Here is a 15,329-nt window from a genome sequence, read left to right as displayed (position 1 = left end):
GCTACATGGTAAACACCACACGCTGCATGAAGAGTCATCTGTAATGCTTCAACTGTCTACCCAGTGTCCTAGGTCCCGCCATGTATCCTCCTTCAGCGCCGGTCGAATTACCCACCTCTTATGCCTCTCTCGATCTACCAGATATCAAACTGTCTCATGTCCCGGAATCATCTCCAGTCCCGACTCCAGTCTTGCTGGTTACGCTCAACAGACCGCACAAGAACAATGCCTTTACGGGACCGATGCGTAACAGCCTCGAGAGTGTGTTCCGCATGGTCAACGTCGACTCGAGGGTCAAGGTGGTGGTCCTGACGGGCGCGGGAAGGATGTATTGTGCCGGGGCTGATCTGGAAATCGGATGGCCGGGGAGCACCAACAAGGATGCGACGGAGACGGTGGGGAAGAGTGAGCGAGACGTGGATCATCGAGACCGGTAGGTACCGCCATAATACATCTCTTGTCTGTCAAGATCCGAGCAAGAAGGAGGCGCTTGCTGACACGACAGCCGGGATGCAGGGGTGGGAGAGTCGCGCTGGCTATCCACCAGTGCTCCAAACCAACCATCGCAGCGATACAAGGCAGCGCTGTCGGCGTGGGCATCACCATGTGCCTGCCCGCGACCATCAGGGTCGCGTGCGCCAGCGCAAAGATCGGCTTCGTCTTCTCCCGTCGAGGCATCGTCCTCGACGCCTGCTCGTCCTATTTCCTGCCTCGCCTAATCGGTCTGTCGCGCGCCCTTCACCTGACTGCCACCGGTGCGAATTACCGCGCGGACCATCCACTCCTACAGAGCCTCTTCTCCGAGATCCTCCCGACGCCGGAGCAGACGGTCCAGCGAGCGCTCGAGCTCGCGCAGGAGATTGCGGACAATTCGTCGACCGTGTCGCTGAAACTGATGCGGGACATGCTCAACCGCGGGCCGGGCAGCGCGGAGGAGACGCATCTCCTCGACTCGCGCATTCTGCACCAGTTGTTCGGGAGCAGGGACAATCTCGAAGGGGTCAAGAGCTTTTTCGACAAGAGAGCTCCGAGTTTCAAGGGGACCTTGCAGGAGGACGCGCCGGACAGCTGGCCGTGGTGGCCACAGACGGACATCGGGTACAGTAAGCCCAACACCAAGTACATGGCTTCAAAGCTGTAGGGAGTCAGGAAGTCGAGCGGAATCCAACACATGGACACTATCATGGCCCGGCAGCGGTTTTTGGTGGAAAAGGTAGAGTAGATGTGCCCTCGGGAATTACGCATGTTTAGCAACAGCCTCGGCCTCGTACTGGACAAGGCTCCAGCTATAGAACACTAGAGTCACCTATGTACATATCTTGTCTGCTACTCTAGTGTGACGAAAAGTCTTGTAACAGACCCCCATGACTTGTCCCTCAGTTGAAGCGCCAAGCCAGGAAAGAGTGAGAAATGAAGATGTTTGCGATGCATCGATAACAAAATGGCACCTTATCGCAAGTTCACCCCATTCCTTGTTAGTTAGCATGGCAGGACTGCCGGCTCGAAGAGCGACCTTCGGCTCGGCAGGTTGCTGCTGTGATGGCGTTCGGAATGATGCTCGGGATGGTGCTCGGGATGGTATAGAATAGGTAGCGGTTGTGGGAATCCGGTGGGCGGCCCTCCAAAATTCCAACGTCCCTCGACTTTCGGCCACATGCCCGGCGACAAGTCAAGAGCTCTGGACCCGGGGCTCGAGACATGTGTGGTGTTCTCGCTCGGCATCGGTTGTGTTATGGACACTCACCTGCTCGAAGGTTCAGTGAGTCGAATAGAGTGGTGTGTGTCTCCAAGCACGTTTTGAAATCCACCGGAACCATTTATCAAGGAGTGAGATATACAAACATACATACATGTATTCTTTCAACCTTTTTTTAGGTACTTCGCTCTGACCCAGTGTCTGGAATCGCGAGTGGAATTGGTCCTAGTCTGAGACGCCTAGTGTGTTGTTGCAAATTCTTGCTCAGAAGACCTATAGAGGTTAGTCCTTTCGCATTGCTGGCGCACCTTGCAACCAGGCAATTCGCTTCGATTTCCATCGACTGACTTCCTGCGACGCTCTTGGAGTGACAAAGCAACCGGACCAGTCACCATGGCTCCCGACATAGGCTCACTAAGCGGCAGCGCCGTGCCAAACGGAGGCCATGGCCTCACGAACGAGACCTCAAAGTTTCGTCCCGAGCTTTACGGCTGGCCTACTCAGAACGAGCGTGGGTACAGGATCCTAGAGCAGCCCTTCAACACGAAGCGGCCTGTTCGGGTCATACACATCGGAGCTGGCGCTTCGGGGATCTGTTTTGCAAAGTTCCACGAGACCATGACGGAGAATGTGACGATCCAGCTTTACGAGAAGAACTCGGATATTGGAGGGACATGGTTGGAAAATAGGTACGCAGCCCACACTTCCACGAGTCTCAGCAAGGGAGTTTGAGGCCCCTTCCCGTTATGGTGTTGACCTTTTTGCCAGATACCCAGGCTGTGCATGTGATATCCCCTCGGCGACCTACCAGTTCACCTGGGCTCCGAATCCCGACTGGACACACTATTATTCCACGTCCCCGGAGATCTGGAGGTACTTTAAGGATGTTGTTGAGAAACATCACCTGGCCAAGTACATCAAGCTCGATCATGAGGTGATTGGAGCCGAGTGGAATGAGGAAGAAGGCCTCTGGCACGTCAGCGTCAGAGATGCGAATGGACAAGTCTTTGAAGACACCTGTAACGTGCTGTTGAATGGAACTGGTATCCTCAAGTGAGTTTTCCATGTGACGAGAAGCAGTCAGTCCACTCTAATTCCAGAGTTTAGTAAGTGGAAATGGCCTGATATCCAAGGTCTCAATTCATTCAAGGGGACGTTGATGCACAGTGCCCACTACACCGAGGATTTCGATCTGACAAACAGGCGAGTGGCCGTTATCGGCGCCGGGAGCAGCGGCATCCAGATCATAGCTGCCATCACAAGCCAGGTCAAGGAGCTTTATTGCTGGGTTCGGTCCCCTACTTGGATCACCGCGGGCTTTGGCCAAAAGTTTGCTGGCCCTGATGGAGGAAATTTTGAATGTAAGTCAACGGTGCAAAATCTGCCCGAGGCAGCCCTGAGGCTTGACCTGTCACGGGTGAGAATGCCAACCTGTTCCTGACAAGATCTCATCAGACACCGAGGAAGAAAAAGAGCAGTTCAGGAAGAATCCTGACAAGTTCCTGCGATATTCCAAATTGATTGAGACCGAGCTCAACCAGCGCTTCAAGTATATTCTCAAGGGCACACCCGAGGCCGTGTCGTCGATCGAGGTATTTTTTTCTGTCCCCCCGTCTTGTTCGTGCAGTGAACTAAACATGTGGGCTTTCCAGTTCTCTCGGAAAGAAATGTGCCAAAAGCTCGGCGGTGATGCCAAACTGATTGACGCAATTGTCCCCAAGGACTTCGGGGTCGGATGCAGACGGCCGACGGTGAGTGTCTCTCATGAAGATGCTGGCTGACGGGTTCTGTACTGACATATACGTGTCAACTGCTAGCCCGGACCTGGATTTCTGGAGGCCCTCAGAGAGCCTCATGTTACCGTGTTCGTTAAGAGCATTGGTAGCATTACGGAGAAGGGATTCATCGATCACGAAGGTGTCGAACATGAAGTGGATGTGATAATCTGTGCTACCGGGTGAGTGTGACTCTGTGCACGTTGACACCCTGACCATGGGAGGGTGGAAGCAGAAAGGTCATACGAAACGAGACCCGTACTAATCGAGCTCTATACTTCCAGTTTCGATACCTCTTTCGTGCCCCGGTTCTCTGTCGTCGCTAACGGGGTCAACATCCAAGACATGTGGCGCAAAGAGCTCCTCTGCTACCTGTCAGTCGCAGCCCCAGCCATCCCCAACTTCTGGGTGGCGGGAGGACCGTACGGGCCGCTCGGTCATGGATCAATCCTCCCACTCATTGAGACCTGGATGAAGTATTTCATCCAATGTATCAACAAGATCCAGATTGACCGGATCAAGTCTCTGACCGCCAAGGAATCCCTCAGCAGGGCATTCAAGGAGCACGCGGACCTCTTGTTGCAGAGAACGGCGTGGACCCAGGGCTGTAGTAGTTGGTTCAAGCAAGGCAAAACCGAGGGGCCGGTCTCAATCTTCCCCGGCAGCAGAATCACTTACATTGAGATCTTGGAGACGCCGAGATACGAGGACTATGACATTACCTACATGAACCCGTCGAACCCCATGGAGATCCTCGGCAATGGCTTCAGCACACGGGAATTCAACGGGAAGGACCTCAGCCACTACCTGGGGTTGATCGACGGCAAAGACGAGCAGCTGGATTTGGAAGCCGAGTTTTGGGCCGTCAAGAAGGGAACTGCGGCATAGCCAGGGCCGTGGAGGGACCCAAGTGCGACGACTGTCTGCGTCTAGATAGACGGTGCTAATGCTTCTATGGGATAGCATAGGAACTTTTGTCAGTAGCCTCCGCGTTGAGAGTTATACGGAACATCGGCATGAAGAATATATAGGTGACGCAGTCTGTTCCAGGATTAAAAAGTCGTGTCGGCTCGCTCCAGAACGCGTCGCCTCAGCCGAATCTTGTGTATAGAGAAGACATTACGTACAAGCAATGCCGCCGCCTTGACCACAGTTAGCGTGGGCAGTCAAGCATTAGGCTTGGTCTTGCTTTGGTCCTTGACAGATGCCGGATGCCGATATAGCAGACGCCTTGTCTATCGACTGATTCTGGGACCGAGACGTCTTGTTCCGTCTGGAGAAAGTGGATATCCTGGCCAACCCCATGGAGGTATACTAGACCATGGGCATATGACGTGGAGAATGGACCATGTTGGTACCTCGTCCACAGGTCTCGGTCCAACTTGTATCCTCCAGCCGGTTCAAGACGTCACAGGGAGTGAGGCTCGGGCCATCGGGGATGGGGTTTCTCGTGTCCGAAGCTGTCGGCACGGGTCTACAGTTCGTGTGATGGCTCTATTTTCCTAGTGAGTGTATATAAATCCAGTTCAAGCCTTCACTATCAGCGACCTCATTCTTTCCTTACCAGGAACCCAGCATTATCGGCCGTGGACACTCTTGTTTGACTATACTACCATCTACATTATCAATAGCGGTAATTGCCCGACTCACCCCTCCCTTGTGCGTTGTATGCTCGAACAGCGATCGAAAGCAAGACAACAAAAAAAGATGTGGTCCGTACCTAGCATTGCAACCGCCGCCAGCTTCCTCCTCCTCGCACTTCCTCCTGGACGAGCACAAGCGCAAGAGAACATCACCGGCGTCCTCCTCCCCGGATCATGGGCGTACAAGCTCCCCATCCCCTTTGACGGACCATTACCCATATGGGGCAACCTGTCCACCAACTTTGTCGGCATCACGACGTCCACCGACAACGGGACCGTCAACGACCTGCTCGCTGAAGCGCAAAACTCGACCTACTACGCTTTTGACGAGGAGTTTTTCGACCTGTTCGGAGGCCAAAGAACCGCTCCGCTCGTCCGGCTGCCTGTGCGAGAGGCGGATTACGCATATGAAGCCGCCATCTGGCTCTATGACCGCAACGAGGTCTGGTTTACCTCTGCAGTGACCAGGTGAGTCTTGTAGAGTAGTGTCAAGGGCGCACAAACTCCACCCCATCTTTCCAGACAGTCCCATCCCTGTACGACGCGAAACTAAGTGTAACGTGCATCTCCATTCAGTCCTCCCTCGTACGTCTCCAAGCTTGATCTGGCCACGAACAAGATCACGAGGCTCGACATTCCCCCGGTGGCGCATGTCGGCGTGAACGGCGGCTACTATTACAACGGCCTCGTTTACTTTGCCGCCACGGGGAACGAGTCCCTCCCCAACGCGCCCGCCGCCCTCTGGTCCGTCGACCCGAAGACGCTGCACGCCGAGGTGGTGGTGGACAGCTACTACGGCCTGCGGCTGAACTCGGTGGACGACCTGACGTGGGTGAAGGCGAACGGGTCGCAAGGGTCCAAGTCGTGCACCACGGCGGGTGAATCGAACCTGTTCTTCACGGCGTACGACCTCGCCGCGCAGGGCGCCACGGGCTACGCTCCGAGCGCGTACATGGCCAACGCGGTGTTCCGCTTCACGCCGGAGACGCAGACGCTGCGACCGGTGATCTCGCGCGCCGACGTGCTCATGCCCAACGGGATCGCCTCGGACGCGACGGGCCAGCACCTCTTCATCACGGACACGGCGTCGCCCTTCTTCGTCGGCGGCGGCTCCAACAGCTCCGGCTCCAGCGCCATCGTGCGCTTCGACCTGGACGCCGACTGTAACCCGGTGAACAAGCTGCAGTGGGCCGTGCCGCGGACGTTCGCCGACGGGATCCACGTCGACGACCACGGCCGCGTCTGGACGGGCGAGTGGGACGGCATCGTGGTCAGGAACGCCCGGGGCAAAGTGATTGGCGTCTTTGGCGCCAACGCCTTACAAGACGGGACGAGGCCGCCGATTGCCAACTTTGCCCTCGCGGGGGATAAACTGGTCGTTCTCGCCGTGGACAGGGCCTACGTCGTCACCCTGGGACAGACTGTCGTAACGCCGGGTCGCTATTCGAGCTGAAAGGGAAAGCCTGGGAATCATGGGTAGAAAGGATCGGGACACACGATGCGATGGGCACCAAGGCAAGTACCAGGCCCAGAAGTAGAAGCAGCAGCAGCAGCAGCAGGACAGAATACATAGATTTCTTGCCGAAGGCCATGCCAGATTCTGAACTTGAACCGACCCAAATCTCCGAGTATTGTAGGAACGTGTGTATGCTTCCGATCATCTCAGACCATGAAAGCCCCATCCATCCAAGATCGAATGCGATACAAATATCGAGCACGAGCCCGGCAGGCCTCCGGTGTGGCCAAATTCATCATGAAAGGGCATATATTTGTCAGTCATGGGCTTTAACTTACTGCCTGATTTACATACATGACCTTCAGTCTTCGTCTCTGTGCTGGCGCTTTCTGAAAACCGATCTCTCTCTCTCTTTTCACCCTTTCACCACCATCCCCTCACCCATGGTCTGGAGCTGCTGACGACCATGGACCGCGGCCTCTGCGAAATCGCGCAGGAAATGCCATCGGATCCGCTCCTTGAGACCCCTGGCCTTCCAGTCATCCAGGGTCCCGGCGGGGAACAGCGGCACGTCCAGTGACCCGTCTGTCAAGGCGGGATCGTGCGCGACCAGCACGAGCACGCGGGCGTCGGCATCGAGCTCCTCGAGCCCGTGGATGGTGTCGACGGCGGCGTGGTGGTCGTGCGAGAACTTGGGCGCGAGTTTGTAGAATTCCGTCGTGGCGCTCTTGTCGCGGTGGATGGCTTGGAAGAGGGAGGCGGGGCAGATGGACATGGACGAAATGGGGGACGGGTAGATGGTCTCTGGGAGTGGAAGGAGGTCGGTCGGTCGGAACTCGCCGTTGTGGTGGCACGCGTCGCCGCCGAGGAGGATGAATGTGTCGTTGTCGTCGTCGGCGGCGGCGGCGGCGGCGGTGCCAGGTCCAGAGGTCACGCGAGCCAGAGCGCACATGTGGCCGATGGCGTGGCCGGGGGTGTCGAGGAGGTAGAAGCTGCCATCTGCGAAGAAATCGAGGGCCCGGAAACGGCCGATTCGGAGGTCGGACGACGAGAAGTCCATCTCGACCAGGTTCCTCCCTTCCCAGTCAGCCTCGAGGAGCATGCTGTTCTCATTGACCGGCCACCCCGGGGTCAACGCTTCCCTGAAGCCGGGACCGACGACCAGGTCCGTGCTCGAGGGGAACGTCTTCATGTTGCCCACGTGGTCGTAGTGCCAGTGACTCCAGACGACGGCGTCAATGCGCGACGGCGGGATCCCATTCTCGCCCAAGATGTCCGCCAAGTCCTTGTCCACCTCGACCGTCCACGATGGCTGCGTGATCAGTCGCGCGGTGGCGGGGGAGAAATTAGACAAGTCCTTGCGGGTGCCCAGGTCGAACAGGACCTGCTTCCCCGTCGCGGCGTGTTTGACGAGAAAGGAAATGGCGGGACAAGAGATCCTGTCGTGTCCGGGGATCGGGGGCCCAATCAAGACGGACACAGGCACAGCAAGGCGACTGGTGCTATCGATGGCCGTGACCGACACCGTCGACGGAGATTTGGGCAACTTGATCCCCCTGGAGAGTTTGAGGGGCTGGGTGGTATGTTCTGCACCCATGATGGGTGGTACCTCGTACCTAGATATATGAAGTGGTCCTTGGGATAAGATGCCTCTGTCACGGTAAGGAGGTGGTGGTAGTCGTAGCCACAAGCCCTCATCCCCAGTCACAGCATGTTTAAGGGTTCTGCGAGCCGGAAAATCGATGCCGGGAGAAACGGGCAACCGAAACAATACGTGCGGCTCGGCTGGTCCATTTCAAAACACGAGCCGAAACTCTCCAGCAACCGTTCCAACGTCAACAGCAGACGGGAAGCTTGAGGAAACCCAAATAACGCCGCAGAGATGAGAGAAGATGGAGAGTAGGGTACCATTCCAGCATAATATTCTTCTATACAGGAGCAATATGCGCTGTTTCCCATGTCTATATACCTTTTATTGTACGTCTGTAACCAGTGTGAAGCTCTTCCCTTTCTCCTAGGGGGATAATCTCTATAGTTTCGGAGCCATGCTTGATCCACCACCGCTGTTCAGCTTGCGCCTTTCTATTTTCCCCGTGTTGTTGCGGGGAATGGCGTTGATGAACTCGACTCCTGCTGTCAACCACTTGACCTTTGAGAGGCGCGCTTTGATGAAAGCTTGGAGCTCTTCGGCTGTGACGTCGGGTGCCTGTTCTTTCTTGACCACATAGCCTTTGGGATATTCTCCATTGTTCCTGTGGTAGAGTTGAGCAGCGTGGCTTGCCGGGGAAGGCAGAATGCTTACATCTTGAAGCCGACAACAGCAGCATCAGCGACGCTCGGGTGTAGTAGTAACGTCTGTTCAATCTCAGCAGGGGCGACCTGGAATCCTTTGACCTTGATCAACTCCTATAGCAACGAGGTTAGCCCAGCAAAGATCTTGCATGTTGCCGGGGCCATCTGACCTTTAGGCGATCAATGATATAGAATCGGCCCTGGTCATTGACGTATCCGATGTCGCCTGTCCGTAGCCACCGTTTTCCATCCTCGTTGACTATAGTGGCCGCCGTCTCTCGTGGCTTCTTATAGTAACCTTTCATGATATTGGGACCTGTCAACCAAATCTCCCCGACGGGATAACGCTTTGTCACTTCTGACGGTCCAAAGTCTCGACCAGGGATCGGGACGATTTTGGCACTCATATTCGGACTGAGCCAGCCAATCGACGCACCGTCATCCTCGTCATCCTGAGCAAATCCCGTTGCGGTGCAGGTACTTTCTGTCATGCCCCATCCCTGCTTGACGACAATGCCAGGCCGAAGGTAGCGCTTGGCCACCAGCTGACCAATTTCAGCATTCAAAGGGGCTGATCCACTGATGACAGACTCGACGGCCTTGAGGTTGAACTTTTCCGGGTGCGGGTACTTTGTGAGGGAAGCAAACACGGTCGGGGTGCCGGTCAGGAAGTTGATCCGGTAGATGTCCAGGTACGTCAGCCACCGCTCCAAGTCGTATTTGCCCATGACAAAGACCTTGGCTCCACAGCGAGCTGCGTTCAGGCAGTAGTAGTTTTGGCCCTAGGACAGAGTGTTAGACACATTTTTGGACCAACATCTGTACGCGAAAAGGGGAAGGGATCACCCACGTAGGCGTGAAACATTGGGAATGGAGCCAGCCACCTTTCGCCAGCCGAGTCTAGGCGGCTCTTGCGAGCAAGCCCTGCAGGAGTATCTGCGACGAGCTGACGCTTGAAGAGATTCTGGGCCGAGTTGCTGATCAGATTGTAGTGGGAGAGCTCAACCCCCTTGGGGAGACCTGTCGTTCTTGAAAGCGCACATGGTCAGTTCTAGGTCGCGGCTCGAGGAAAGGTCAAGATACGTGGATACAAGACCTAAGAGCACTGACATACCCGCTGGAATAGTTGACCACCGCCGTTTTCGCCATCGCCTTTTCCTTGGTGTCCAATTTTGGCCAATCCCATCCGGATATTCGGGACTCTGAAGCCCAAAAGTCTGTCCACGGCGTCACTCCTGACCCTGCGGACTCGGGGATGTCAGGTTCGGTGAACTCATAGACTCGGAGGCCCGGTCTTCCGACTTTACGCACGGCTTCTTGGACTTTGGCCATGGATGCAGCGTTCGCGAGCACAAGCTCTGCGTCGCAGTCGTTGAGCTGATATGCAATTTCTATTGAACGAATACATTAGTTGCTAGCGTCGGGCAGCCTTCTTCGTTCAGATGTAAATTTCTTCCACCAAGATCAGACTGGAAATAAGCGGAAAGGAAAGGGCGTCAAGCGGGACTTGCCAGAGACTGAGGCATTGGGTGAGCATCCACTAAAGACACAGCCGGAAGCCATCACGGCCCAGAGAAGCACCGGGAAGTACAACGAGTTGGCACTGCACAGAAACACCTTGTCGTCCGCCTGCAGCCCCAGGTCCTGCAACCCCTTGGCTATCCTCCTCACCCAAATTTCCGCTTGCTGCAAGCTATAATTCCGCTCAGGCTTCTCTGCGTCGAAATACTGTGGCTGACGGCGACTCTCGGGCGTCCCGGCCGTGAAGATGAAGCTGGCGACATCTTGTACCGGAATCTCCAGTGAGTACGGGCATTCGTATGTTCTCGCCATGGTTGTGGCACTTGACAGTTACAGTATAATATGGAGAACGTTGAGGGTCTGAACTTCTCCTGTTACTTCGCATCAAGTTTCACGCAAACTAAGAAATCGCCAGCGATTTAATGCCCTGGTGGCTTAGTTTTCCCTAGAGTCCGAGACGGCTTTTTTCTCTCTCTTCAGTGTACTCGGTAGACTGCCTCCCTCTGGGGGCCAGGCCTTCTTTGCAGGGTGACCACGACGAGGCTGAAAACTCGGCTGGAAAGTGATCGGGGCTCTCCCCACCAACTGGGAAACCGGAGATCGGGGTTGGTTGGATATGTTGATGTGGGTCCACCCATCGGCGCCGAGCCTCATACTTGGGTTTTGCCGATCCCGAGTCATGGTCTGCCGCCCCGCCGATTGGTCAGTTGGTATACAGAGCCCTGCACAGGTCCACAGGACATACCAACAAGGCAGGGGTCAGATGTCGGAGAGAAAGACTACAACAAGCCCTTGTTCCGTTCAAAAGCAGTCTCTGTAAGACACTTGAAACCTAGACAGAGACATAGCTGTGTGAGCAGCCTCCCGCCACCCCTAGACCTCCCCCAGATAGTGCTCTATCGTGCCAGCCAACCCGACATGGCCACTTCCGCAGCCAGCCCAGCCTACGTCTTGGGCGTGGGCATGACACAGTTCATCAAGCCCAGAGGCAAAGTGACCTACTACGAGATGGGCTTCGAAGCCGGCGTCAAAGCCATGCTCGACGCGCACATCAACTACGACGACGTCGAGATGGGCCTCGCATGCTACTGCTACGGTGATTCGACGAGCGGCCAACGAGTCTTTTACCAGTTCGGCATGACGGCCATCCCGGTCCTCAACATCAACAACAACTGCGCTACCGGGTCGAGCGGCCTGTTCATGGCGCGCAAGCTCATCCAGGGCGGCACCGTCGACTGTGTCCTCGTGGTTGGCTTCGAACAGATGCGGCCCGGAATGCTCAGGTCCAACTGGCCAGACCGTCCATCGCCCACGGGGCTGATCAGGAAGATGGGCGACGAGATCGCGCCCGAGAAGTCCAACAGTCCTCCCAACGCGCAGATCTTTGGGAATGCAGCGAGAGAGTACATGGCCAAGTATGTGCCGGTGTTTTCTCCTTTTTACAGAAAAAAAAAAAAAGACTCCAAAAGGGGAAAAACCAAGGACTAACGCGTGAATGCTCTCGAAAACCAGGTACGGCGCTGAGGCGGACGACTTTGCCGAGATCGCGCGCGTCAACCACGACCACTCTGGCCGAAACCCGTATTCGCAGTTCCGCGAAAAGTATTCCCTCGAGGGCATTCGCAAGTCGGACATGATCTACGAGCCCCTGACGAAGCTGCAGTGCTGCCCGACCAGCGACGGGGCCGCCGCCGCCGTCATTGTGTCGCAGCGGTTCCTCGACGCGCGCCCGCACCTGCGCGACAAGGCCGTCCTGATCGCCGGGCAACACTGCGTCACCGACTCGCCGAAGCTGTTCTCCCGGAGCGCCATCGAGCTGGTCGGGTTCGACATGTCCAAGCAGGCGGCACGAGTGGCCCTGGCGGAGGCGAGGGCGTCTCCGCGCGACGTCAAGATCTGCGAACTGCACGACTGCTTCTCCGCCAACGAGCTGTTGACCCTGGATGCGCTCGGCCTGTGCGAGCCCGGCAAGGCTCACGAGATGGTCCGCAACGGCGACATCACCTACGGGGGCCGTGTCGTGGTCAACCCTTCAGGCGGGCTGATTTCCAAAGGCCACCCCCTGGGCGCCACGGGCCTCGCCCAGTGTGCCGAACTCGTCTGGCATCTCCGCGGGTGGGCAACGAACCGACTGGTGTCTGACCTCGACGTCGCCCTCCAGCACAACCTGGGCCTCGGAGGCGCCGTCGTCGTCACCGTCTACAGGCGCGCAGACGGCCAGAGGAGCTCGATCGCCTCGGACCGCACTGCCGCCCAGAGTTCCGGCCTGGGTTACAATCCGGCCGTCGAGGCGCGCAAGATCCAGGCTTCCGACGCCGACAAGGTCCGGAGCAGGAGGTGTCGTGTTGACTGGGCTCTGGGAGACACGCAGCAGCGCATCGATGCTCGACTTTGAATCGGAACTTGTGGGTTTGTGTGGCAGGTATATATATATATATGGACAGACATAGAACAGAAACAACTGTTTGCTATATTACTGTATCGATCTAATTCCCACAGTCGCCTCGTATAGTCTGAACATGTTCCCTGCCAAGTTGTGCTCGCGATCAACGAGGACGTCGTCATGCCATTTAACTCGTCGTGACTACAGAGTCGAGTCTATCAAAGACATGTGGCCATTGCTGGATTCTGGCGGTTGGTGTGATCGAAAAACCTGTTATGAATCCCATCGATCGCTGGGCAATCTCAACTCCCCATAACTATCCTTTTTTCCTATTTTCCGCCAGTTACCATCAACGTCTCGCCGGTGATATAGTCAAACAAGGGACTGGCAGCAGCCATGATTGCAGCTGCTGCTTCGGGCACCTTGCCCGGCCGACCCAATGGAACGTCATTCTTTGCGTCCCGCTCGCTCCTAATCGCCTGCGGCACGCCGATGGCAACCCTTTTCCCATCGGGCGTTACCGCAAAGTTGCCGGCCTCTTTGGAACCCGAGAGCCGAGTTCCCTTGATGTATCCGAATGCGACTCTGGTAATGGTGCAAGGAGTGTTAGTGACAGTTGTGCAACTCCGAAAGAGAGAAGAGAGGGGGAGGAAATGTGATTCCTTACGTGATACTACGGACGCCGTACTTGGGTCCCCATTCTTTCGCAATGGTTTTGGTCAGGCCAGTGACTCCAGCCTTGGCCAGGGAGTAGTTGGCCTGGCCGCTGCAGGGCATCAGTGCTGGTTGCTCGAAACACAAAGGCTTTGTTTCCACTCACGCATTCCCATGGATGCCGCTGACGCTGCTGATATTGATGATGCATCTTCGCTCCCCGTCGGCGACTCTGAAATAAGGTGCAGCCGCTCGTACAAGCATAAAGGGTGCCGTGCAATGCAGGTCAATAATGGTCTTCCAAGCCTCATCGGTCATCTACCGTCTCAGCGTGTCAGCAGCATTTGGCATTTGCAGGTCGGGAAGGGTTGTGACCTTATGAATAACTGAATCCCAGGTGAACCCGGCGTTATTGACAATGATGTGAATCTTGCCATTGCCAAACTTTGCAGCTTCTTGGACGAGCTTCGGTATATATGCAAAGTCGAGCATGTCCCCTGGCACAGCAATTGCCTCACCTCCACTGTCTCTGATGCCCTGAGCTACATCTTCTGCCCTCTCTAGACTTGCGAACGACTTCTGCTTAGCTTTTCCTTGGGGGGGAGGGGGAGAGGCATTGAACGAATGACGTACTTGTATCGATATCCTGCACCACCACTTTGGCGCCTTCGTTGGCAAATAACCGAGCAGTCTCAGCACCGATACCTTGTCCGGACCCCGTGATTATGGCCACTTGCCCTATCAGGAGACCTTTGGGAAAGGTTATTTGTCGAGTTATCTGTTTCACACGATCTGCGGGAGACATTGTGTCCTGATGGCCTACTTGTCTGGAGGATCGACGGGTGTTGTTTGAGGTATTAGCCAAGGGAGCCGCCAGTCTTCTGATCCGCATATTTCTATGGTTCACATGGGACCGAGATCATGAGTTCGGGCAGATCAATCTGCGCCGAGATCAGGACGAGCTCGGGTCGGCGTGAAGATTAGGGCAAACTCCGGCTCCACCTAGCCGGCACAGGAATGACAAGCCAGGCTGCACTTCAACAGGCACGAAGATGTGAGTGTTTGCCAAGAGAGATACCTGCGGGAGGAGGGCTGCTGAGTTCCTGAAATCTCGTTGATCAGAGCGTCTGAGGTTCACCAACTTCCGCAGCGCCGAGAGCGGGATGTTCTCCCGGATAGCGGCAATGGCTTCGCACAGCCTCTGCAAACAGCGAGGTTCTTTGACGAGGTCGTGGTACAGGCATGTCAAGCAAGCAGCCGTACATACAGTGTCACTGTCCGCGAGAATGATCAGTTCTCATAGCTTACCAGCTACTTCTTTGAGCCACTTTTCTGTCGCTACAGAAAGATCCAGGTACAGACGGGGCACTGATTAACATCGAAGCTTTCATTATAGAACTAGTCCGCGGCGACGATGAGCTCTCCATACTGCAACTGAATCGCTCAACCAAGCCCTAGGTGTGCATATCCATTGGAGGGTCATCGTCGCACAGGAATAGCGAGATCAACTGCGAGATATATTCCCCGAAAGGACTAGGGCAGTGGCCCTTGCGGCGGAGAGCGAGTGGGTCGTATATTTGGAACGCGAGCATGAGTTAGGTTGAGTACAGCAGCAGATGTGGCATCGGTAGGATCATTCCAGCTACAACTTTGTAGCGAACTGAAAGTGTGAACTGGCCTGACTCACTTTGGGGTTCCCTGCCAACCCGCCAACCTGCCAGCCTGCGCTGCCTGCGGATGTCGATTCCGGATCATCTTCCCGCCGATTGCCCGGCGCTATTCCCCTTTCTCTCACTTCGTTCATATCAACTCTGCTCTCGACTTGTATGCCACGTACCAACCAACACTCTCCAATCAGGTCATCTATTACGTGTACATTGTTATTGTCATAAGTTAAGCCCTGCTGGGA

At 55.8% G+C, this 15,329-nt stretch overlaps 7 protein-coding genes across 7 annotated transcripts; 4 read left to right on the top strand and 3 right to left on the bottom strand.

The window, feature by feature from the left end:
* Positions 1-80: 80 nt before the first annotated feature.
* Positions 81-1,141, top strand: Z517_08387 (uncharacterized protein; the record flags this gene model as incomplete). Its single annotated transcript, XM_013426903.1, has 2 exons — positions 81-433; positions 517-1,141. 2 exons carry the CDS (start codon positions 81-83, stop codon positions 1,139-1,141), a joined length of 978 nt encoding a protein of 325 aa, XP_013282357.1.
* Positions 1,142-2,089: 948 nt separating this feature from the next.
* On the top strand, positions 2,090-4,359 carry Z517_08386 (uncharacterized protein; the record flags this gene model as incomplete). The annotated part of the gene is made up of 7 exons (XM_013426902.1): positions 2,090-2,385; positions 2,465-2,749; positions 2,804-3,057; positions 3,152-3,288; positions 3,349-3,447; positions 3,514-3,653; positions 3,756-4,359. The coding sequence occupies 7 exons, from the start codon at positions 2,090-2,092 to the stop codon at positions 4,357-4,359; spliced, it is 1,815 nt and encodes a 604-aa protein (XP_013282356.1).
* An 819-nt stretch (positions 4,360-5,178) lies between these two features.
* Positions 5,179-6,567, top strand: Z517_08385 (uncharacterized protein; the record flags this gene model as incomplete). Its single annotated transcript, XM_013426901.1, has 2 exons — positions 5,179-5,582; positions 5,691-6,567. 2 exons carry the CDS (start codon positions 5,179-5,181, stop codon positions 6,565-6,567), a joined length of 1,281 nt encoding a protein of 426 aa, XP_013282355.1.
* A 418-nt stretch (positions 6,568-6,985) lies between these two features.
* Positions 6,986-8,167, bottom strand: Z517_08384 (uncharacterized protein; the record flags this gene model as incomplete). Its single annotated transcript, XM_013426900.1, has 1 exon — positions 6,986-8,167. One exon carries the CDS (start codon positions 8,165-8,167, stop codon positions 6,986-6,988), a length of 1,182 nt encoding a protein of 393 aa, XP_013282354.1.
* A 432-nt stretch (positions 8,168-8,599) lies between these two features.
* Positions 8,600-10,695, bottom strand: Z517_08383 (uncharacterized protein; the record flags this gene model as incomplete). Its single annotated transcript, XM_013426899.1, has 6 exons — positions 8,600-8,822; positions 8,873-8,976; positions 9,033-9,644; positions 9,713-9,890; positions 9,977-10,253; positions 10,404-10,695. 6 exons carry the CDS (start codon positions 10,693-10,695, stop codon positions 8,600-8,602), a joined length of 1,686 nt encoding a protein of 561 aa, XP_013282353.1.
* A 606-nt stretch (positions 10,696-11,301) lies between these two features.
* On the top strand, positions 11,302-12,778 carry Z517_08382 (uncharacterized protein; the record flags this gene model as incomplete). The annotated part of the gene is made up of 2 exons (XM_013426898.1): positions 11,302-11,798; positions 11,896-12,778. 2 exons carry the CDS (start codon positions 11,302-11,304, stop codon positions 12,776-12,778), a joined length of 1,380 nt encoding a protein of 459 aa, XP_013282352.1.
* A 317-nt stretch (positions 12,779-13,095) lies between these two features.
* Z517_08381 (uncharacterized protein) lies at positions 13,096-14,225 on the bottom strand (the record flags this gene model as incomplete). The annotated part of the gene is made up of 5 exons (XM_013426897.1): positions 13,096-13,351; positions 13,434-13,532; positions 13,587-13,738; positions 13,796-13,980; positions 14,054-14,225. The coding sequence occupies 5 exons, from the start codon at positions 14,223-14,225 to the stop codon at positions 13,096-13,098; spliced, it is 864 nt and encodes a 287-aa protein (XP_013282351.1).
* Between the last annotated feature and the right edge of the window lie 1,104 nt (positions 14,226-15,329).

The sequence above is a fragment of the Fonsecaea pedrosoi genome (assembly GCF_000835455.1).
Source record: "Fonsecaea pedrosoi CBS 271.37 unplaced genomic scaffold supercont1.5, whole genome shotgun sequence".
Taxonomy (NCBI): Eukaryota; Fungi; Ascomycota; class Eurotiomycetes; order Chaetothyriales; family Herpotrichiellaceae; genus Fonsecaea; species Fonsecaea pedrosoi.
This window is presented reverse-complemented; position numbering and strand designations above follow the sequence as displayed.